At 39.3% G+C, this 24673-nt stretch overlaps 1 protein-coding gene across 1 annotated transcript in view; it reads right to left on the bottom strand.

The window, feature by feature from the left end:
- The window catches only part of SCEL (sciellin), a 95487-nt gene extending 82356 nt beyond the window's left edge, over nucleotides 1–13131 (bottom strand). Inside the window, exons 1-4 of the mRNA XM_047082050.1 lie at nucleotides 13089–13131; nucleotides 12279–12396; nucleotides 9031–9090; nucleotides 4737–4805 (exon numbers count right to left, since the gene is read on the bottom strand). Coding sequence (XP_046938006.1) covers nucleotides 4737–4805; nucleotides 9031–9090; nucleotides 12279–12396; nucleotides 13089–13131 — 290 coding nt within the window. The remainder of the gene's footprint in view (nucleotides 1–4736; nucleotides 4806–9030; nucleotides 9091–12278; nucleotides 12397–13088) is intronic.
- Nucleotides 13132–24673: the final 11542 nt, after the last annotated feature.

The following is a 24673-nucleotide window of genomic DNA, read 5'->3' as shown; positions in this document are numbered from 1 at the left end:
TTCTCTTCCTTATGATTTCCTTAATAACATTTTCTTGTTTCTAGCTTACTTTATTGTAATGATTCAGGATAGGATAAATATAACACACAAAATATGTGTTAATCAACTGTTTATGTTATCAGAAAGGCTTCTGGTCAAGAGTAGGGTATAGTAGTTAAGTTTTGGGAGTCAAAAGTTATATGTGGATTTTCCATTGCACAGGGGTCAATGCCCCTAAACCCTGTGTTGTCAAACATACATCCAGCCAATGACAGTACTTCCCAAGTCTGTAAAACACATCAATGGAAGACAAGTATTTTTCTAAATATTTTGTGGCATAGACAATACTATATGTTTGCCAAACTCATTTTCGTTTCCTACTGAGCACACAGGAAGACCACATTTCCCATTCTTCATTGATATTAGTTGGGGCCATGTGATTGAGTTCTAGACTAAAGAATGTGAGCAGAAATGTTGTTTGCACTTTCAGACCCATCCTAAAACCTCTTGTGTAATTATCTATGCTCTTTCTTCCTCTTCCACTATAGTTTTTGGTTGCCCTGTGTTGAAGATGGAAGCATCAAAACATGAAAAGAACTTAGGTCTCTGAGTTGACTTCATGGAGCTGAGACATCCCCTATGCTTCTAGCCTAACACACTGGACTCTGAAGAGAATGAACAGTAATCTTCTGTTGTGTTAAACCACAATAGATTTGGGGGCAATAGAGGGAACTTGTTAAAAGAGTCACTCTACCCTGGTGAATTAGTTTACTGTAACTAACACATTGAGTTAATAGCCCCTACTGGCCATTAAATCTCAGGTCTCCTAGATGTGTCTGTCCCTTGTGTCAGGAAAGACAAATCAGGAATCCCATACTGCAGACCCTCCTTCCCTTTCTTCTCTCACGTCAGATAGGATAGGAAGTTTCTTCCTGAGACACGGAGCTATCCTGGGGAGCATTCTGCAGGCTTGCACAAAACTAGGATGTAGAAAAATTAGGTTCAGGAAAACAAAAGGTCAGCAAAACTTTTCTATTGATCCGACATTATGGATCTACTATAACTTTCTCTAAACTTTTAATTTTACTGTCAACTTTAGTACATGACTTTATATAAGCTACTCTTGGAAAGATGGGCATTAACTTTGCCTCATTCTAAAAAATAATTAATGTGGGAAAAATATGATTTAACTGTCATAAATTTAAAATGATTTCAATTCATAATGTCATCTTGATATGTGTAACTAAAATATGGGGTAAATAACTCTAATACATTAAAATGCTATGAGTTAACTCCAAACAAGGTTTTGTTTATAGTGCATAATGCCACAAATTGATAGCTCTTGAATGCAAAAAGGAAGGAAGGTTGAAATCTTCCAGAGCTCCATATTCTCAACAGACTGTTCACAATATAGGCTTTAACTTATACAGGCTCCTAGAATCCATGTATAAAAAACTCATATCTAAGGTGATCATCAGGCAAAGGACTATGAATATATACCTTTCACTAACTGCTACTGAGCCTCTGGGATGTTTATATTTAAAGGGCTCTGCAATAAACCACTATGGGTACCATAAGTAAGATGTCAGATGACTGTAAATCTTAAATCTTAAATGTTCCTTGGAGGGGTGCCTAGATGGCTCAGTCAGTTAAGCATCCAGCTATTAATTTTGGCTCAGGTCATGACCTCATGGTTCATAAGATTGAGCCCCACATCGGGCTCAGTGCTGACAATGTGGAGCCTTCGTGAGATTCTCTCTCTCCCTCTCTCCCTCTCTGCCCCTCCCCCACTCGCACACATGCTCTCTCAAAAATAAATAAATAAACTTTAAAAATAAAATAAAATTAAAAAGAATTAAATGTTCCTTGGAAACTCTACTCAGACTTTATAGCTATCTATGAGACCCTAACATGAGACAAAAGTAATCTTGGGAAATTGCTACTCTGGTACATGGAAAACAACAATTTATCTAAAGTAAACAGATCCTTAATATCAAACATTCTCAATGTTTAAATAAAGGCAAAGTCTGATGTTAGAATTAAATGAAATTACTCAAAATGCTACGGTGTAAATCTATGTAGGCAATAGTGCATGTAATAATAAAAATAGCTACCTACTCTTTGCTGCTTACTGTATACATGTTAGTCTCTACTCTTTAAAACATCCTCACAAGGGAGGTATAATTATTTTCATTTTATAGATGAAGAAATGGAGTCTCAGAGAAAGTGAGTGACTTTTTCTTGGTCACCCAACTAGGAAGTGGTTTGTCTCCAAAATCGTCCCAGTAGAGCCCAATGTCTTACATCTAATTTTGTAGTGTGATAGTTTCAACACTCATCTGTTGGGTCAACATGTCTTCCTTCACTTACTGTTCTTCACCTCCAGGATCTCTCCTATGCCACTAGGGGGGTCAGTCTATGAGTAATAGTGGAGGGAACTGTAAACCACCATTCCAATACATATGTCAGTTTCTTATTAGGAAGATTAACTTTACTTTGTATTTCTCTTGAAAATTAAGTTTTTTCCAACTTGTGTATGGAATAGGTTGTTTTGAGAAACGTCAATCTTAGAAACAGTAAATACCCAAATATGGTAATTAGCAGCATGATCAAAAGACCCAAAGGAAAAGTTACATTTCCACAAGAGAACACTAGAGGTCACCCTAACCTAGGTTTTTCAAATTAGTCAAACCACCTTTAGGATTTGGGCCATATTGCATGCTACATACGTAGTTATTTACTTATGTTTCTTTAGAACACCTCATACTTTAACCTACATATATATTTTTAAAAATGCAACTCCAAAGTACTTTTATTCTATTCATTTAAAATAAATGCATTATTTGGAGCATGTAACTTTTGATCTCAGGGTTGTGGATTTGAGCCCCACGATGGGTGTATAGATTACTTGAAAACAAAATTTTTTTTTAAATTAAAATTAAGTAACAAATAAAATAAATGTGTTCTTGAAATGCATACGCACATGTATACCAGATGTTTGTTGGTCATCTTCCTCCTAAAATTATTTCATATCTTACATTTAGAGTGGCCAGCGTTATGAAAATCTGACTCCTGCTAATAGGACTTGCCTTTCTGTACTGATTCCTGAGTTCTCTCCATCACATCTATTTCCACACTTAGAGGATGTAGCATACTATTGGAACTCAGGACTTCCTGGGGAATGAGCTGACCAAACATGCCACTAAACTTCTGGGTAAATAAACCGGGTAATCTCTGGCCTCATTTTCTAGTGTATAAAATGAAGGACTTTTGGGCTAGATTAGTGGTTCTGAATTTTGTTTGCACATTAGAATCACTTCATAAGTTTTAAAAATGCCCGACTCTCACCTCAGACTAATTAAATCAGAGTTTTGGGGGTGAGGGGTGCTGGGACCAAGTTATCAGTAAAGTTTCAAAGCTCTCTCAGTGATTCTAAATTGCATCTGAGGCTAAGAACAACTCAACTGATTAGTCTGTAAGGTCTAGTCTAATTCATTGCTAATGAATGAATTAGGCTCTGTCTTGACTGGCCTAATATAGACCTTCAAATACACAGCTTACAAAGCCTCCCACCTATTGCCCTTTCTTAAGGCATAATTATCTCACTTCCAGATTCATTCCTAGAAATAGGGTTTCCATCTTCAATTAATGGTGCAACAGGACAGCCCTCAAGGCCACCATGAATGGACAGTTATTTTGACTTCTCTTTCCACTCAGTGCCATGGAGATGAGATCTTGCGCAAATACTCTACACACTCATTTTTGTTGAGGCTATTAATTACAAGAGAGAAATTAACTTCTTAGGAACACCAGTGTGTATCAGCCTGTATTAAAGAAACTGGTTTGAAAACCTATGAATAGTGCAGAAGTATATACATTTCCTACATGAATTAATACTGGCAAATACTGAGTATAGAATCTATAAGATACTATAAATTACAGCACATCTGCTTAAAATACAGCAGGTGGCATTTTTGTCTACAATGACAGCATATCTTTAGCTACAGAGAATGACCTCAACTGTCAATGGTCTCAGGTGTCCATTGTCTAGACTCCAACTAAAGATGTTAACTTTACTCTTTATATGCTTATTAAGTATCACTACCAAATATAAAATAAAAGTGTGATTTGTAGCATTTACACTTCAATCTAAATAGACATTGCTCAATTTTCTCCATAGAAATGAGCCCTTTCCCTCTGTGTAGGAAGGAACTAACAACAGGCACAACACAATGGACCCTTCTATAAGCCATATGGGGACTCTGCTGCCGCCACAAAAATAGTTTCACCTTGTAAAGAGCTAATGGCTTTATACTAGAGAGGATAAAAATGATTGTATTATTATAATTTACAGTCTCTCCATAAAAACAGAAACTGATGTTTTTCCACCAGGGGGATGGAAAGACCAAAAGTCAGAACGAGAAGTGACTACTCATATTCACAAAAATAACTAGATTCTCCATTTTAAACCAAACAGTTTCCATGGAGTGTCCACCCTACTTATACCCAAACCAGTTTCTTCAGAATTGTTTTTATCAATCTAATATTGGCAAGATTTTAGGAAAACAGAATATTGAGTCAAGATTTTGTGAATTTTGAAGAAGGTAATTTGATCTGAATAGCCCTTCTGTCCCTGGATATAAAATATCTTGTTCAAAATTTACTTTTGCAAACATTTAAATACCTCATGCTTGACAAAAAAAGGGGATTTAATACACATTATGCATTCTGCTTACATGATTAAAAAAACATCTTACCTGTCTAAAGTGTCATCAGATCTGTATCGACTAATTGTAGCTTTTGGCTCATCTCTCTCATTTGCTTTCCTGTAGCAAAAAATAGTTACAGAAGATCAAATAAATTACCAAAGAGTTTATAACCTATCATGCCTTTGGTAAAATTTTGGCCTATTCAAGTAGGAGATGTACATGTTACCAAGGAAAGACAGCTTCAGAGTATCTAAATCCAAGGTTTTGACTTGGATGGAATAAATTATGGCAAACCCAACTCCCTATGCTAATAAGTGAATTCTTCTCTAGGTCCAATTATTTCTAACTTCAATGCAACATATTTAAATTGGAGATAAGGATAGGCAAAACAAACAACATGATATGCAAAATAGTTAATAACTAATATGTACTCTTGTCAATACTGTTGACTTTTACATCATAGGACTTAAACACAATAGACTTAAAATCAGCTATGTTTTGTTTGCAGAATTTTAGTAGCACCCTACGCCAGGTCAACAGGCTAAATACAAATAGCTTTATTTAAACTTCAGCACCGTGGACAGGGTTGAAAAAAAGAACTTGCTGAGTGAAGGGAGAGGGAAGAAAGGAAAAGAAGGAAACAGGAAAAGTTGGAGAAAAATGAAAAGCAAGTGGGAAAAGAGAGGAAGGATAGATGTAAGGAGGAGAGGTGAATAAAGGGAGATAAGGAGAAGTAGGGAGAAGAGAGACAGAAAGCAAAGAAAGTTGAGGAAGACAGGTAAGCAGAACAAAGGGAAGAGGAAAGACGACGAAAAGGGAAGAGAGGATAGGAGCTTCAAAATAGGAATCAAGATCATCAAAGCAAATGGGAATATCTTGATCAGACTGCAGCAAAAACAAGCTGTTTAATGCCTTATATAGCTCTGTGATACAGAAAAAGCAAGCTCTTTGGGGAATTATGCCATGATTCACTGTGTTTGCATTTCAAAGTATCATTTGAAGCTGACAGATCAAAGATACTGAATCAGAAAATGTACTAAAACAGTATATGCACTTAAAATTTAATTTTTAACTTGATATAGTGTACTTTTATTAGACAAAATTTTTAAGGTAAATAATATACTATGCACCATGTTGGTGACTATGAGGAAATCAAGAATAAAAACTACGGACCCTACCCTCGCAGAGACAAGTTAGATGTGTACATACAAAAGAACAAAATGGCTTGTGTCATAAAAAATGTTCAGGTAAAGTGCAAGGAAGTTCTAAGGTGAGACAGTTTATTTCTTGGTAAAAGAATCAGAGAGGGCCTTATGGATAGGGTGCAGTTTGAGCAGGGCTTCAGAGGATAAATAGATGTGAACATTTTCAAACAGAAGCAGAGGGAACAGTGTCTGTTGATGAAAGAGAAAAGTAAAGACAAATGCAATTCCCTTTTATTTTTTTTAACGTTTTTATTTATTTTTGAGAGAGAGAGAGAGACAGGGTACAAGCTGGGGAGGGGCAGAGAGAGAGAGGGAGACACAGAATCCGAAGCAGATTCCAGGCTCTGAGCTGTCAGCAGAGAGCCTGAAGCAGAGCTCAAACTCATGGACCACAAGATCACAACCTGAGCCAAGTCAGACACTTAACCCACTGAGCCACCCAGGCGCCCTGCAACTACCTGAGTTTTAAAGCAACCTCAGAGTGAAATCACAGTATAGTCCACCATTGTGTTTAATGCATGAATGCAAAGGGGCACTGCGGGGCCATCTGGTCCCCTTCTGTGAAACAGCCCCTTCTCAAACAGCCTCCTTTGTGTCTCATTAGCTGACTTTATTCTTCCTAGCACTTATGGAAATACAAACATGTTGTATCGTGTTTATTTATTTTCAGTCTCTCCCGTCCTCCATCTTCAGCTAAGATGTGTGTTCTATGGAAGCAGGGACTTTGTTTTGTTCCCAGTCCTCAGGCCAGTGCTTGGTTGACAACTGACCTCTCTGTAGGTATTTGTGCTACCAGGCTTATTTGACTGGTTTAAACAATCTGGCAGAAGTACATGGCAAAATTTCTTAGTTTGTGCATACTGTGAAGCTGTTATCTAAGGTAAGGAGAATATATTGTTTATTTTCCCTTTCCTTTATTATCAGTCTGCTCACAGGAAGCTTTTGCACACGTTGCCACTTCTGCTGGAAGCAATTCTCATGCCCACCAGCTGCCCTTCCCTACTCGGAAACCCCTCCTCATTCTTTGAACAGCAATGCTGACACCAAAGACCTTTTTCTGGGTGACATCTATGATTAATTCAAACAGACTTGGGCTCTCTCTTCTCTATTCCCATGGCACTGTCACACACTTCCCCAATAGCACTTCCATGGTAGATTTTAGTATTGTAGTCTATGGATCCATATGTTTCCAGAACCCTAAGGCCAAGGGTGGTGTCTTATGCATCTCTGTATTCCCAGCACCTGATACTATGTCAAGCATATGGTAGATGTTCCAAATGGTGTTCAGTACCTAAAGTGGGTACAGCCTCTGTGAAATGGCAGAAAATGGCCAAGTGGGCATCTATCTGAGCAAGCGCAAGGAGAAAAATAACCTGCACTTCCCTTCTAAGAACATGTTTTGAGACACTAGTTATGAGTCAACAGGAAAACATCATGGGCTCGCACATTTTTGTTACTGAAGATATAAGTTCAATGTGCTGCTTTAGACAGAATGTTGTCCACCAACAGGAAGGGCTCAGGAAACCAGTATAGTTTAAAATATAAATAAGCACATAAAGCATTAAACTCTTGTCCTAAAACACACTAAGAATATGAAGATTACTTTTCACTGCCATACTCCAAAACAAGTATATTTGTTCTGAATAGTTCCAGAGAAAGAAAAATAACATGGAGGGAACAATTGCCACTGGTGGCTGGACTGAAATAATCAGATTCCTTTTGTTTGGTGAGATGAGAGCCAAGAGGAAACCAGGCTGAAATCTTCAGAGTCATGAAGACCAAGGAGAGGGCAGAAGTAGTCACAGAACGATCAATCAGATGAACTAAGGCTGGGAACCAGAACACCCAACAGATTCTAAGAAGATTCTAAGCTCGGTACCCTCAGAACAGGTCAAAATTATGAACGGGTTTAAAAGGTTTAGAAACATTCATGAATAGGGGCGCCTGGGTGGCTCAGTCAGTTAAGCGGCTGACTTCGGCTCAGGCCATGATCTCGCGGTCTGTGAGTTCTAGTCCCGTATCGGGCTCTGTGCTAACAGTTCAGAGCCTGGAGCCTGCTTCAGATTCTGTGTCTCCCTCTCTCTCTGACCCTCCCCTGTTCATGCTCTGTCTCTCCCTGTCTCAAAAATAAATAAACGTTAAAAAAAATTAAAAAAAAGAAACATTCATGAATAAAAGTTTATAAAATATTCAAGGTGTCTACCTAACTTTTTTCTTTTTTTTAAGTGTATCTATTTGAGAGAGAGAAAGAGAATGAGCAGGGGAGGGGTAGAAAGAGTGGGGGAGAGAGAGAGAATCCCAAACAGGCTCTGTGCTGTCAGTGAGGATCCCAACTCAGAGCTCCATCCCATGAACTGTGAAGTCATGACCTGAGCCAAAATCAAGAATCAGAGGCCTAACTGACTGAGCCACCCAGGCACCCCAAGGTGTCTACTTAACTTTTTAAAGTCCACGCCATGAAAAACAATCACACTCTTACTAAGTATGTCTTGGTGGCACACAGACACGGTCTACTGGACCAGATAAAACTTGTGTCTGATACTTGGGTTCTTTTGATGGGTGTGGTTGTTTGTATGTGTGTGAGCATAAATGTGTTTTAACAAGAATATTATCTGCTTATGTGATCAATCTTAGATCAGTTACATTATTGTGATTACGAGTTTTGCCTGATTCTTTCTACAATATGTCTGTCAGTCTTTTTACACTCGGTATCATTTAATGGTTTTCCACAAGCCTAGAAGTTTCTAAAAAGAAGGTACTGCTCATAAAGCAGGTGGATTCTAGGACTGTTATTTCTGTATTTTAGGGGTTCCTTTTCCTAAGGTTCAGAGATCTCTTATCCGGTCACATTTCTGTGAACCATTTTCCCATCAAGAGGGTCCTTTCCTTTCCCCATCAAGTGGGCTACCTCAGGGGATTGGTTATTCTACACCTCCAAACTGTGGTTCTGGAAGCATAGAGCTGCAGAAGCAAAGACTTTGCCTTATGGAAACTCCTGATGATATCACAGAGTCTTCCAGAATGCCAGGGAAAGCCTGAGGCAAGCCACAAATATTCAGTTTGTCTTGAACAAGTCTTCTCTCAAAACTATAGTCTTTGTGTTTCTTCTAATGATGTAACTTGTCTGAAACACCCACCTGTCCAAGGCATCATGGGAGTTATGTCGACTGAGCACCACCCTACCATAATTTTCATCTCTGCAGAGAAAGAACAAAATTAAGTCACATGCAAAGTTCCCACAGTATTTGGTAAATAAGGGAGATGGGGGAAGGAGCTCACAATTTAGGGTAAGATGAATTCATTTTATTTCAGGCATAAGAACACAACTATGCATTTATTTTTATTAGTCTCCCTTTAAAAGTGCATGATGAAAAGAAACAAGTTTGTCAGTACAAATAATCATTATTCTGATATATCCCATCAGGTTTCCATATGATTCAATAATGGGATGAGTATTTTTTTTTTTTATCAGAGTGTGGGAACATGTACATATCTACCTTGTGTGCATTACAAGAGTGCTTTTCTGCAGGAAGGCAAAAGCTTTCTACAAAAATATTTTAAATTATGTCCTTTATACTTGGACATTTTCATTGGATGGACTTGATAGTTTTCCTTGACAAAAAGTAGGAAAATAAGTACCAATATTTGTGGCTAAGAAGGTGGATCATTCACAGGAGATTTAAACCATTTTTGAACCATGAGAATACATAGTTTGCTTTTTTTGGTTCTTAAAATAACCTTATGAGGGGCGCCTGGGTGGCTCAGTCGGTTAAGCGTCTGACTTCGGCTCAGGTCATGATCTCACACTTCGTGGGTTCGAGCCCGTATCGGGCTCTGTGCTGACAACTTAGAGCCTGGAGCCTGCTTCGAATTCTGTGTCTCCCTCTCTCTCTGTTCCTCCCTAGCTCATGCTCTGTCTCTCTTTCTCCTTCAAAAATAAATAAAACATTAAAAAAATAATAATCCTATGAATTAGGCAAGGAAGACTCTGTCACATCCAATTCACAGAAGAAGAAATTGATCGGAGATTTTGTGGTTTCCCTAAGACTAAAACGTTAGTGACAGACGTGGGTCTAGGACCCAGATCTTTTTATTTTAAACCTCTGCTTTTTCCTACTGCTTAACCCTTCATACATAGCCCTTCATACATACATAAACCTTCATACATAAAATCCCAAACCATGTCTTTCTTATTTGTACGGTGGACCTGAAAGTACAGGCAATTTTAGGAAATGTCAAAACATGTAGAAGAGCTTTGGGCATTGAACCAAAGCCAAAGAGTAAGTACCTGAGCCTTTTTCATGTCAACCCAACCAAACCTGAAATACCACATTGTTCCTGGGTCTGCTCCCTTAATGTTACTCAACACTCTGGAACAATTTGTAATAAAGCTGTACAAGAAACTGCGGTGGATAATTAAAAAGAAAGATGAACGGTGAGGTTGAAACAATCCCAGCAAATTTATACCCTCAAAAATCCCAAGAGAATTGTTTCATCTCTCTTGGTATCCCTTTCTCAAGTTTATGAGAGAGTAGTGGACACCAGACACATCCTTACCTGAAGAAGAATCGTAACACACAGCCCAGAAGTGGGCCAGTAGGAGTGGGCAAAGCATCAGAGCCAATTTCCCCCTGCATTCAGCAGCTGGCACGTCCTCTAAGCCGGCTTCCCTGAGCCTTTGTAAAGGAGGCACGCCTGGCATAAAACCATCATTCCTACCAATTACAATTTGTCTTAGACATCTCTGTTTTCACCCATCTGTGCATATATTTGCAGCACAGAATTTATGATTCACGTTTGACATCACTCTACCATTAGGGAAGACAGAAATGCCATATTAGGCTCTGACAGAAGTAGTAAATGTGTTACTAAAGGAAATAATCGTTGTCCATGAATGTTAACTCCAAAAGTCAGTGTGAGTCTCTAAATACACCTATATTCCCTTAAAATAATAATATTTAATGACAGAAACTAATAGACATCTTCATTTAATGGTTACAAGTATGTCCCGCAAATGACTATATATGGGCAGTTTAGTAGAAAGCGTACAGTAAATATCCTGTAATGCAGAGCTTCTCAACTTTAGCACCATGACACTACAGGCTTGATAATTTTGTGTTGTGGGGAGAGCCCTGTGCATCGTAGGATGTGTAGTGGCATCCATGACCTCTACCCACTAGATGTCAGGAGCACTCCCCAATTTTGATAACTGAAAATGTCTCCAGACCTTTGCAAACATCCCCTGGAGACACAACTGCCTCTGAATGAGGACCATCAGTGTAACAGAAAGACAATGGGTCATGTTAAAATCTCAATTCCATCACTTCATAGTTGTGGGGATTTGACAAGTCACTTAAACTTTCTGGGCCTCATATCCTTCTTCCATAAAATATAGGATGCAATAACTACCTTGTGTGATTTGTGAGATTTTTTTAATTTGAGAGAAAGAGAGAGCATGCAAGTAGGAGAGAGAGAGAGAGAGAGAGAGAGAGAGAGAGAGAGAGAGAGGAGAATCTCAAACAGGCTCCATGCTCAGTGTGGAACCGGATGCTGGGCTCAATCCCAGGGCTGTGAGATCATGACCTGAGCCAAGATCAAGAGTTGGATGCTTAACTGACTGAGCCACCCAGGTGCCCCAAGATTTTGTGGTACTTTATATGTAAAGTATGTATCTAGTATCAAGTATGACACATAAGAGGGAAACAAAAAATATATGTATATGTGTCATATAATTTGTAATAAATATATCTGGGCTGGACAAATGTCTATGTTGGCAATGAGGTGATATGCCTACAGTTGTAGTTTTTAGGTCTATAACATATAGCTAGTAGAAGCAATGCTCAAAACAGACAAAACTTTCTTGGTGGCCAATGTTTTCCCTTACAAAGTAATATTACATTTACCACCCACTGAGTACCTAGATATATATGACCATTGGGACTAAAATGAATTGAGAATGCATTGACTTCGTTTGCACATATCAAAATTTTAGATAAATTATTATTAAATTTGCAAATTAGGAATCATACTATTATTTATTTCAACTGACATAATTAACATGCATCTGGAATCTCCCTACCATGGATTGAATATTATCTTTTGGGAAACTGGAAAGTCATGTTCTTTTCTGTTTGTCAAATAAACACAAATGTCTATTCAGTTCTAACAATGAAACTCTGCTTTTTCTCCCTGATGACTCACATCCTTTTTGGTATGTGGATAATAAAAATGGTAGAGATAGTCTTGAAAATCTGAAAGCTGATATATTAGGTCATGTAACAGTATTTTAAGGAATGTGCTTGCTTTCCAGATGGCCGCTAGCTTCCCAACTAGAGAATGGCTCTCCCTACTTGTCCACATACCCACCCTCTCCACACCCTCTTACTTTTCTTCTTCAGGACGGTTTTTGATCCAGCTGTTATCCTGCAAGAAGTTCCTTCTTTTGTTCACCTCGTGGAAACCCTGTTGCCTCAGTGTGGTCCCCTGCGTGGTACTCTTCATATCTGTCAACAGAAAAAAATAAGAAACTGGGCAGTGTAATTGCATGGGGCTGAGAGTGAGTTTGTTAACCTCGATGTCTCGAGAGGCACATCTGATTGGCCAGCATCAATCTTCTAGACTGACAAGGCCAGTACTGTTTCAAAGTAGGATGTGCTGGCAAGAAAGAACAAATCCCACATCTCATCATCAAAGATAACATATAAAATTGCTTAGGTGCCAACTGAAACTGACAGTGTGGCATTCAGGAGGCCTTGTGAGGCACCCAGGAATACAGAACCATGGGCTTGAGATAAACCAAGCCAGGGTTTGGTGGGTTGGCCATTTTATTTAAAAAGAAATATGCTTCAGAAGTACACACAATATTTTTTAAAGTACCTACTAACTAAAAGTCAAGCAGGTCTGGTGCTTTTGATTATAAGTAACTGAATTCTTTAATCTCAGGGGAGTCAGAAGCCCAGAATGTCCCCCACACAAAAGAACATTTGTATTGATTTTTTACAAAATCTTTGAATTGCAATTACATGAGTAAAAGCTATAGCACCCTTACATTTTCCTGAAGCCTAACTTGGCAATGCTAATTAAGTTAGATTGTTGCTTCTAAACATTCAATATCTATATAAAAGAATTAGGAGCTATGAGTTGTTTTTCTCATATACTTAAGTTTTCTGAGTAAGGAAAATATTATCTACATTACCATTTCCTGTGGGAGACATTTTTCTCAAGGCAAAATTTGACATGCTGCCTTCCAGGAAGGATCTAAAAGAAAAATAGAGAGAGGGAGATACACGACAATGACTCTAAGAATCTACAAGTGACTCTTTCATTGCTAATAAAACACATTTTTCAATGACATTAAGAAAGTCACATGATCTGGTACAACAAATACATGACATAAAGTGCCCCCTAAGAACCAGAGAGTTCGTTGATTCCAACGTATTTATTTTACAGATGTAAAAATTAAGGCCAAGGGGCACCTGGGTGGCTCAGTCAGTTAAGCATCCAACTCTTGGTCTTGGCAGTTTGTGATCCCACAGTTCGTGAGATCCAGCCCCATGTCAAACTCTGGCTGACAGCGCAGAGCCTGCTTGAGGTTCTCTCTCTCTCTCCCTCTCTCTCTGCCCTCCATCCTCTCTCTCTCAAAAGAAATAAATAAACTAAAAAAAAAAAATGAAATTGAGGCCAAGAGCAGTTAGTGTCCCCTATATTATATAACAAGCAATTGGCTGAATGAGGTCATCAATTAACTCATTTATTCAATCAATAAATACGCATCGAATGCCTATCGTATGCTTGGCACTAAGCCAGGAGCTGGAGACAAAAAGATAAGTGAAAGAAATGTTTGCTCAGGTCAATAGGGAGATAGTGACATGGAATTCACAGCACAATATGTACAGTGCCCTAAGAAAGGAAGTGACCCCTGGGGAAGCCAAAGTGAGTAACAGGGCTGAATTATGACTTTGTGAGTCCTAGACACTTTTGCTTTCATCGGCCTCTTCCCTCACACACACACATACACATGCACGCACATGCCCACACCATTAAAAATTATATTTTACAACTGTTAGTATAAAAGTGAAAAATAGGGGCACCTGGGTGGCGCAGTCGGTTAAGCGTCCAACTTCAGCCAGGTCACGATCTCACGGTCCGTGAGTTCGAGCCCCGTGTCAGGCTCTGGGCTGATGGCTCAGAGCCTGGAACCTGTTTCCGATTCTGTGTCTCCCTCTCTCTCTGCCCCTCCCCCGTTCATGCTCTGTCTCTCTCTGTCCCAAAAATAAATAAACGTTGGGAAAAAAAAATTAAAAAAAAAAAATAAAAGTGAAAAATAATCCAGGTTGGACTCATTATTATATATTATTATTATAATATTTATTTTTTCTTCTGTTGTTATAAAGAATTAAAATTAGAACCTTTTTGTAGGCTTCTAAAGGTATACTAGGCCATAGGCACTGCTTTTTTCTGCTTAATGGTTATGTTGGCCCTGGACTTTCCTGAAATGTGACATTTTCAGTTTTAAAACTGAAAAAGTCCTGGGCAAATGAAGATGTGGATGCCTGGTCCCCCTACGTGGTATATTATGTTTTTTGCAGAATCCATCCAACCATACAGTGTATGAAATGTTGGAGGCACATCAGATCTCAAGTCAAAAGCAAGTCATAGGCCCAGCTTTATCACATCAAAGTTATGTAACAGAACCACATAATCTCAATGTAAAATGGGCTAATGAAACTTGCCATCATAAGCTTGTGATGATTAGGCATGCCTGGGCGCTTTGGTCAGTTGAGTGTCCAACTTCGGCTCAGGTCATGATCTCGTGGTTTGTGAGTTTGAGCCCCACGTGGGGCTCTGTGCTGACAGCTCAGAGCCTGGAGCCTGCTTTGGATTCTGAGTCTCCATCTCTCTGCCCCTCCCCACTTCGTTCTCTCTCTCTCTCTCTCTTTCTCTCTCTCTCTTTCAAAAGTAAATAAACATTAAAAAAATAAATTTGTGATGATTAAATGAATAATGTGCACAAAAATCGCTCTGTTCAACTCTAAGTACTATTTCAACTTAAGACCATGTTATCAGGCTATAGGACCTGAAATGGCAAAGACACACTTCTTTGGATCACATCACTGTTTTCCTTGGGGTCTTATTTTAGAATGTCATACCCCTGCCCTAGAGTAGGTGAGAAGTGGAATGTGCCGGTGCCCAGACCAGGTCTACCTGTCTGGTGTTTGGCACTATGGGCTCATGACTACACCTGGTCTAGAGAATTGCCTTTAACTAGTGAGGCTGTCTGGTTACACACACTCCCCACACACTACAACCTGCAGTGCTGAATTACCAAGGGTAAAATGTGGGTCTCTTGCCTCAAGGTAGAGCCAATTCTGCAGGTGATTTGTGCTTCAGAGCTCCCTCATCTATCAAATGAGGTGAAATACGGCTGCTTTGAAGGTCAAATTAGATGACATATGTAAAGTGTCTAATTATTGCCCAACACATGGAAAGTGCTCAATTTTTAGCCTCATGCCTCTATCATCTTGGAAAGAAGAGATCAAATACAGAAGGCAGGTGTGGTTGGGTGTGGGGAGGGGATGGAACAGCCTTGAATTTGGGCCACTGGGTGTGCAAGGAGTGTGGGCAACCTCTGGCTGGCTGTTTCTGAAGCTCACTAAAATTTGGCAGAATTGGGTGGAAAAGAGGAATGTGAAGACACACTTCAATCTCAGCTACTTCATTTCCCCCTCAGTTTGGCCCAGCTTCTCTGGGTTCTTGACTCGCCTTTTCCTATTTCTAAGTGGGCTCCAATAAATTCTCTTCCTGAGCTGGTAAAGATGTGGAGAGTTCATAGCTGACTGAAATGAGATTCTGAGGTGGTCAAAATACTGAATATATATTTGATGATATAGTTGTAAACACTGCAAATTTAAGTGTAAGATACAGGCCAAGGTAAATGGAGAAAAGGCATTTTACAATTGTCTATTTGTCTGTCTCTTTCAAAAGACTGACAGTCCTGTGGGCAAGACCTGAGTCTTTCCCTTCTAGATCTCTGGCGCCTGGGACAGACAGAGTAGATGCTCCTCAGGTGCCTATTATGGGCTGTATTGTGTCTCTACCAAAATTCCTATGTTGAAGCCCAACGCCCAGTACCTCAAGATGTGACTGTATTTGAATACAGAGCCTTTAAAGGGATGATTAAGTTAAAGTGAGGCCATTAGGTGGGCCCTAATCCTACCTGTCTAGTGATCTTATAAAAGGAGGAATTTGGGACACACAAAGAGACACCAGGGGTGTATGTGCAGAGAAAAGGACATGGGGGGACACAGAAAGTGGCCATCTGCAAGCCAAGGAGAGAGTCCACAAGAGAAACCAAACCTGACAGCACCTTGATCTTGGATTTCTAGCCTTCAGAACTGTGAAAGAATAAACTTCTGTTGTTTAAGTCAACTAGTCTGTGGTATTTTGTTATGGCAGCACTAGCAAACAAATAGAGTACTTATGGGAAACATGATTTAAACATTTCTAACATAGTTAGGTCATTCAAAGGGCTTTGTGTCACCCTGTCTCTGAACTGTGCCTTTGTGTCTTCAACTGTCCTACTGCACAGGGCAACTACTAATAGCAAGAGCATCTGCTCTGAACAGGATACCTCACAGGCATTGTCTCACCCTTGCATAAGCTCTGTGAGTTAGCTATTATTACTTCCATCTCCCAGATGAGACAACTGAATCTCAGGGAGAGTATGTAACATACCTATGGTGGGAAGAAGCAGAATCTGTCTTCTAAACCAAAGCCAACTCTTTCCATATCAACCAGCAGCAATGCTCATCACAAATCATTGCAAGACTAGACCGGTACCCTGACATTAGGGTGAGAAGAAAGGGGGACAGAAGCGGCCCACCTGATTCTAGACATTTCACTCTTTGGAAGTCCCATGAGCTCTGGCCCCTAGTGCTTGGCAGTAGGAGCACCAGGACAGCCTCTGCAGCAAAAAACCCTCACAGAGAAGGCTTCTCTGTGCACTCCTTGATATTCTCTTGGTTATGAACATACGTCTACACAAAAAACTTGTGCAAGAATGGTCATAGCAGCATTATTCAAAATAGCCCAAAGTGGAAACAACACAAATGTCCATCAATGGATGAATGGGTACATAACATATGGTATATTCATATAATATGAAAATGCTATATTCATACATATTACTCAGCAATTGTTAAAAGCTGAAGTATTGGGGCACCTGGGCGGCTCAGGACATTAAGCACCCAACTCTTGATTTTGGCTCAGGTCATGATCTCACGGTTCTTGAGATTGAGCCCCGCATCAGGCTCTGTGCTGACAGTATGGAGCCTGCTTAGGCTACATACTACAACATGAATGAAGCTTGAAACATGCTAAATGAAAGAAGCCAGACATAAAACACCACATTTGTGTGATTCTATATGGATGTTGTTTATTAGATTTTCTTTGGTATTCTACTCACATCCCACCTCAATTCTCCTCCCAAGCAAGGCTTCTGCTACCCCTTTAAGTTCTGCTGGGTAAGGAGGAGAGTTCAGACAATAATAACACTTTACATAACTTTATAGAACTTTATAATTTATCCCATTTGGTTTCCACAACATTTAAGAGTGATATAATTCCACAACAACATGGGTGGAACTAGAGTGTATTATGCTAAGTGAAATAAGTCAGACAGAGAAAGAGAAATACCATATGATTTCACTTATATGTGGAATCTAAAACAACAACAATAACAAACAAACAAATAAAACAGAAACAGACTCATAAATACAGAGAACAAACTGGTCGTTGCCAAAGGGGATGGGGATGGGGGAATTGGAAAATAGGTGAAAGGGATTAAGAAGTACGAACTTCCAGCTATCAAATAAATAACTCATGAAAGTGAAAGGTTCACCATGGGAAATACACTCAATAATTTTGTAGTAACATTGTGTGGTGATAGATGGTAACTGCATTTACAGTAGGGAGCACTCAGTAATATAAAGAATTGTCAAAATCACTACATTGTATACTTGAAATAAATATAACATTGCATGACAACTGTACTTCAATTAAAAAAAATACAGTGATCTAATCCCTACTTTGCAGAGGCAGAAGCAGAGACTCGGCTCAAATAGCTAATGAGTGGCAAAGCTGGGACTCGACCTGGGGCTTTCTAGCTGGAGGCTCATCATTATTTCCTCTATGCCAGAGACTCCCACATCCTCAGCACTTCCTGCAGAGTTGTACAGAGAAAAGCAGGTATCTCCTCTTTACCTTATATTTAGAGAATGGCCCTAATCAGATCCAGCATTCTGCTAGAGGGTCTGATATTTTCATGCCTTCTGTAGCTAGGCATTCTCCAAAAGGCCTGGTTAAATGGAGTCAAAAGAGATAAGACATCCAAGAAACTCATGGCCCTTAACCTCTGTCTCCCGGACAAGCTTCGGGTGTCCTGTAAACACCTCACTGGCTCCACCCCAGAGTCTCTGTAATACTTTCTAGGAAAGGTTCCAACAATCCCACTTGCTCTAAGAAACTTGGTTCTATCCTGTTGCCTCTTCCAATGAAAGTCCCTGGGAAGGACTTAGCTTTTTGTGCTTCACTCTCCCTCTTCTCTCAAACTAGGATGCCATGCAGAAGGTAGGAGCCGCCATCTTGGGACCATGGACTAACCATAAGGATTAAGGGTCGCATACTACGAAGGGCAGAGTGGGAAGTTGAAGGAACCTGGTGCATTGACAGTATCACAGAGCTGCCACCATTGACCTGGATTATCTATCTCTTGACTTCTCCTTGGAAGAGAAAAAGAAACCTACTAGTTCATTCAGAAGATTGTTTCTCCATATTTTTATTACTCAAGCTTAATGTTCTTCCTGCCTATTATGAGTCCATTGTGGAGCAAGTAGAAGGTGTAAGGTGTAAAAAAGCCACGATGGCCTACAAAATATAAGATATCTGTGACTCTTTTATCAGTAAAACACTATTTCTTACAATATGTCCATGTGTTTAATGTTCCTAGCAAGAAGAATTCCTTGTTGAGTCCCTACTATTGCTTCACATGCTTTGTGCATATTATTTTATTTAATCCTTCCAAATGAGTACTACCACCTCTAATTATAGGAATCCAAAACTCAGAGAAGTTAAATAACCTGCCCAAGGTCACACAGTAAGTGGCAGAACCAGGAATTATAATTAGGTCCACACTAGTGCAATGCCAAGGCTGTTTTGAGTACATGATACTACATGTTGCTCAAAGTACTGTGTGATATAGCCAACACCAGACACTCAGGGAAATGCCCTGGAGTTCCAAAAGATGGGAGATAATGAAAGAGGAGCTGGGAGGAGCAGTAGTAATGAATGGTTGTTCCAGTATCCCCGGACAGCTCAGCCTCGAGCCTCACCCCTCCTGAATCTACACTCAAGTCATGAGTGGCCTGGCACTATTCCTGATTGGACTCCTTTCCTGGATAGATCTCCCTGCTAGATAACTTAATAATGTTTTATACTCTTCCCTAGCCTATTGTGTCCACTGACACAAAGTAAATGAGAAAGGAACATGTAACATATTCTATTTTCAGGTGGTAATAGTTTAATAAATATACAGAGGGTTTTTTTAATGAACGTAACTAATATTGCGAGAAAATTAATTTTTCTCATTAAATCTGCATGTGTTCCTCTTATACCCCTCACACAATCTCCTTCAGCCCCACTTTTGTGTCTATATGTGTCTGTAAGGTATCTAATAATGCTGCCTTAGTAGCCTCAGTTCAGCCAATTTGACTTATTTCCAAGTGCTGTCCTTCAGTTTCATTCCAAATAAGTTTTTTAACTTCTCAGGAGAAAGATGAGACTCTAATGTTGGCTCCTCAAAACACTGTTACCAGTGCATATGCCTTACTGATGGCAGATTACCAGTAACTCTATTTTATTTTATTTTTTATTAAAAATATTTATGTATTTTTGAAAGAGAGTGTGTGTATGCAAGTGGGGGAGGGGCAGAGGGAGAAGGAGAGAGAGAATCCCAGGCAGGCTCCACATTGTCAGCGCAGAGCCCGATATGGGGCTTGGACCCACAAGCCATGAGATCATGACCTGAGCCAAAACCAAGAGTCAGACACTTAACTGACTGAGAGACCCAGGCACCCCACGAGCAACTGTATCTTAAATGTGGTATTTTATGGGAAAAGGTGTATGAAAGCTGTTTGTCTCTATTATACTGGGAATTTAAAAAAACCTTTTCCTTTAAAGCATCAAATGCTTAAGTTGAAAATTCTAGTATGAAATCATGACATCAAGTCAATAAAGATAGAGAGAAAAACTTTTCAGCTTCTGGATCATCTTTCGTTTCCTCTTTGTGGCCAAGCAGCAGAAAGAGCTGGTTTTTACCCGATGCTCACAGCCTACACACAAAGACATCTGTCCTTAGGTTTTAGATGAAATCATTCTCCTTAAGCTCTGAATCACAGAAGCAATTAAGTTTCTTAGTTCTCTTTGGATGTATTTGAAACTATCAAACATCTCCTATTTCTTTGATTTGTCTTCTCAGTTTTTCTTCATCTCCTTATGGTCTGTCTCAATTTTCTTCAGTGTTTTCTATTTGTAATAAGAGCATTTCCCCAAGAGCCCTTAGGTCTGTTAGGTTAAACCCAATCTCAGTCCCAGCTCCACCCGTCCCAACCCTAAAAATTTCCGGGGCCACCTCCTAAGCTACACTCTTTTCCTTCATCATTTGGGTCTTCTTGAAAAAAAGACTGTGAATCGGTCTTCCCATCCCACACAAGGGCAAAATGACTCTCGGCTTACCTAATAAGGCCTTCACTATTCTCTGCTAACTTTCTATTCAGAAAGATCTGGTGAGCAAAGAAACCGGAATGGGTGTTGCATAGAGGAAAGGGAATAGGAAAAATGAGGCAGAAAAAAGCAGAATATAGGCAAACAAACTAGAGGATGAAAGAAGAAAGGGAAAAAAAAAGAAAAAAATCAATTCTGACCACTGGTCATGTGATAGTGTCAGCTCTATTGAGTTCAGATTTTACATGTATTATCTCATTTAAGACCTACACAATGCTTTAAGTTTGATGCTGTTATTATCCTCATTCCACACTTAAATGAAACTTTATGATGAATGATTTCAATGAAGTCAGACTCTTTGCAGAAGGTAGGGCAAGAGTTGGAAATGTGGGCAGTGGCTGAAAGTAGTTGTTTCTGGAAAGAGGTTTTAGGATGAGTAGCTTACCTGAGGCTGCAAAGCTAGTGCACAGCTGGTATTCAACCTGGTAATGAAGTTCCTGTCCCAGAAGCCCAGGAAACAAAAGGGACTGATGGGTGGAAAGTGACAGGCTAAAAGAAAGGGTGAGAAGAATGACTTTTCCTCCACTGTAGATTGCTGATGGACCTCAACTGAGAGTAAGATAGGAGTAGGCTTTCTTGGATCATTGTACCAAGATATGCAGAGATCTGCATTGAGTGATATTTTGATATTTTAACTCCAAAATCTTCCAATTTATCAAACTTCTTTTTTATTTTTTAAAAATTTTTTTTAAATTTTTTTAATGTTTATTTATTTTTGAGACAGAGAGAGACAGAGTGCGAGTGGGGGAGGGGAAGAGAGAGAGGGAGACACAGAATCTGAAACAGGCTCCAGGCTCTGAGCTGTCAGCACAGAGCCCGATGCGGGGCTCGGACCCACGAACCGTGAGATCATGACCTGAGCCAAAGTCGGACGCTTAACTGACTGAGCCACCCAGGTGCCCCTCAAACTTCTAATACACCTTATATTTTTATGAAAAAGAACTCAAAGAGTCGCCTAGGGGAAATCACTGTAGTGATGGAAAGTATTAAGAAGCTAAGGTAGAATAAGGAAATAAATATAGCAAAAATGGGTAGAAAATGGCATATGTACATTCACCTCTGTGTATGAAAGTCTAGAGGGTTTCACGGCTCAATAATAGTGCCATACGCACCAGGACTTGCTTCCCAAAAATCACTAGTAACTGGGAAAACCCCCTAGAAACTGGAAAAAGACAAATGCTACTAAACTATTTTCTATAGAAGAATAAGAGGAGCCCGGTAATTACAAACCAATAAAGAGAAGCCTTAGTTTCTGGAAAATAAATAAAACAAACCCCAAACAACAATTACCACCTAAAAGAACATGAAATATCCTGGAAGGAGAAAACAAACAGGTCTTCATGAAGAGCAAACATTAACAAGTCCATTTAAATTAATGGATAGTGTTTAGCCTTCACATGCAGCGTAGAAGGAAATCCAATAATTATCAGGCTGGTAAGGACTCATTTAGCTTGCTGGGATGGTTAGAAATTTGCTATTTCTTCAGTCACACAGCCTCACAGTCTGAGCTTAGCACTGGGAAACTTGCTTACTGATGGTAAAACAGTTGGGAATGTAGTGCAGATGAAAGCTTTCAACCAGCCAGATGTCTACATGCTACCGGTTCTCTGGTACCCACCATAAAATTTTCTGACTGTTCTATTTTTACTATGAGCCCTCACCTGCCCGGGTTGCTACCACCTAGCTTTTCCATGGAATGACACATCAAGTTCTAGCATGAAGAGTCTTACTGTCTGGGACAATGATCTGTTTCACTTTATTAAAGACACTGATCTAATATTCATTAGTAAAAAACACTAACAAAAATTATCTATCACCTGAGCCCTTCATGGGCTATTTCCTTTTTTTTTAAGTTTATTTCTTTATTTTGAAAGGTGAGAGAGCAAGGAAGGGGCACAGAGAGAGAGAGAGAGAGAGAGAGGGAGAAAGAGGATCCCAAGCAGGCTCCAACTCACCAGCCTAGAGCCGGACATGAGGCTCAGTCTCATGAACCATGAAATCATGACCTGAGCTGAAATCAAGAGTCAGACGCTTAACTGACTGATCCACCCAGTGCCTCTCATGGGCTATTTTCAGTTCTATCCGAAAGCATTTGTTAAATGAATTAAAACCCAAATTTTTACCACGGACTATGAACCAAAACCCCATTAGTTACTGTAAGTACTTTACCATATTTCACATTCATAATGGCTCTGTCATAAGGTAATTCTTTATCCCAATTTTACACAGTATCATCTTTTTCATTATATCAGTAATACATGCTCAGTAGAAAATGCATAAAGTCAAAGAAAGCACAAAGAAAAAATGAGACACCTTTCATGTATCATTATTTTCTTCAAAGGTTCTCTTTGCCTATTAGATTTCACTGATCCACATTTTTCAATGTCATTAAAAATATTTAAATGACTATTCCTTCTGCAACTAAAATATATTTCATTTTATGTGACCATCTATTATTATAACATAATTTCTCTGTTGTTTCCAACAAAACCATACAAAAATCTTTGATCACATGTCTGATTATTTTCTTTGGATGGATCCCTAGAAGTGAAATTACTTGCTAAGGGAGATAACTTCTAAAATCTTCTTGATCCCTATTGTCAAATCTCCTTCCTTAAACCTTGTCAGTTTATAATGCACCAGCAGCATATAAATGTCCATACATTTGCCAGCACTTAGAATTACCATTTATTAATCTCTTTAATAATTTAAAGAGATTCTATTCTATTCTATTCCTACATATCTCTCGATTGTATTTCTTTCTGTATTCAAGCTACCAATTCAAACTGCCATAATCTCTTTGTTACTATTTTAACAGCTTCCTAGGTGTATTCCCAAGTGTCTAGACCTAATCTCTTCTAACCCATTCTCTACCGAAGCAGCCACCATCTTGCTTAAAACTCTTCAGTGGTGCTTCATCTCCGTCAGGATAAAAGTCAAGTTGTTAACAAGGCTCACAGGTCCACAGATGCTGCCTCGTCTCTCCCCACTCCCCATTCCTCACTCAAGCTCTAGTTTCAGCCACACTAAGTCATGCCAATTCCTTGAGGGTTTCATCAATTTTACCACCTTTAGGCTGTTGCTTACTCTCTGCACTATGCCTAAAACAGTCTTCATTCTGAGCTTTCCTTGCCCCTTACTCTCTTTTACAGGAAAGACTTCTATTCATTCTTCAGGTCACATAACCTCCCAGAAGCATTCAGTGACACCATTGCAACCTGGCCCCCCACCTCCCCAGGCTGAATTAAGGGCCCTACCAAGTGTTGAAATAGCAAAGAGTATCTCTCCATAAAAACATTTACCAAACAGATTGCCTGTTAGTGTGGCTGACTATCCTTCTATCCCCAGGGCACAACATGCATGCACACACACGTACACACAGAGTAAATCTTGAGAAAATTGAGAAATTGAGAAACAAGACCATCTTTGCCACAGTTGTGTTTCTAGAACTTATTACAGTACGTGGCACATAATCAGTTCTAGAGGGATATTTGTTGGACAAATAAGATTAATTAAATGTTTACACATGTTTTCTTATAATTTTTTAAAAAATATTTTAGGGGTGCCTGGTTGGCTCACTCAGTTAAGTGTCTGACTCTTGATTTTGGTTCAGGTCATGATCCCAGGGTCATGGGATTGAGCCCTGCATGAGGCTTCATGCTGAGTGTGGAGCCTGCTTAATATTCTCTCTCTCTCTCTCTCTCTCTCTCTCTCTCTCTCTCTCTCTCTCTCCCTTTACCCATCTCCTCTGCATGTGTGCACTCTTCCTCTTCCTAAAAAAATTATAAGTAAATAAATAATAAATAAATAAATAAGAAAATACTTTATTGTTACATGGAAACTCTAATACATAGGGAGTTATTTGGCTACTGGTGGAATGAATCCCTTTCCTATTGACATATGATTTTTCCTTTGTCACATATAAAATTCTTACATATTCTA

This window comes from Lynx rufus, unplaced genomic scaffold (assembly GCF_022079265.1).
Source record: "Lynx rufus isolate CCGP_SWC_20201006 ecotype Redwood Valley unplaced genomic scaffold, mLynRuf1.p SCAF_1, whole genome shotgun sequence".
NCBI lineage: Eukaryota > Metazoa > Chordata > Mammalia > Carnivora > Felidae > Lynx > Lynx rufus.
This window is presented reverse-complemented; position numbering and strand designations above follow the sequence as displayed.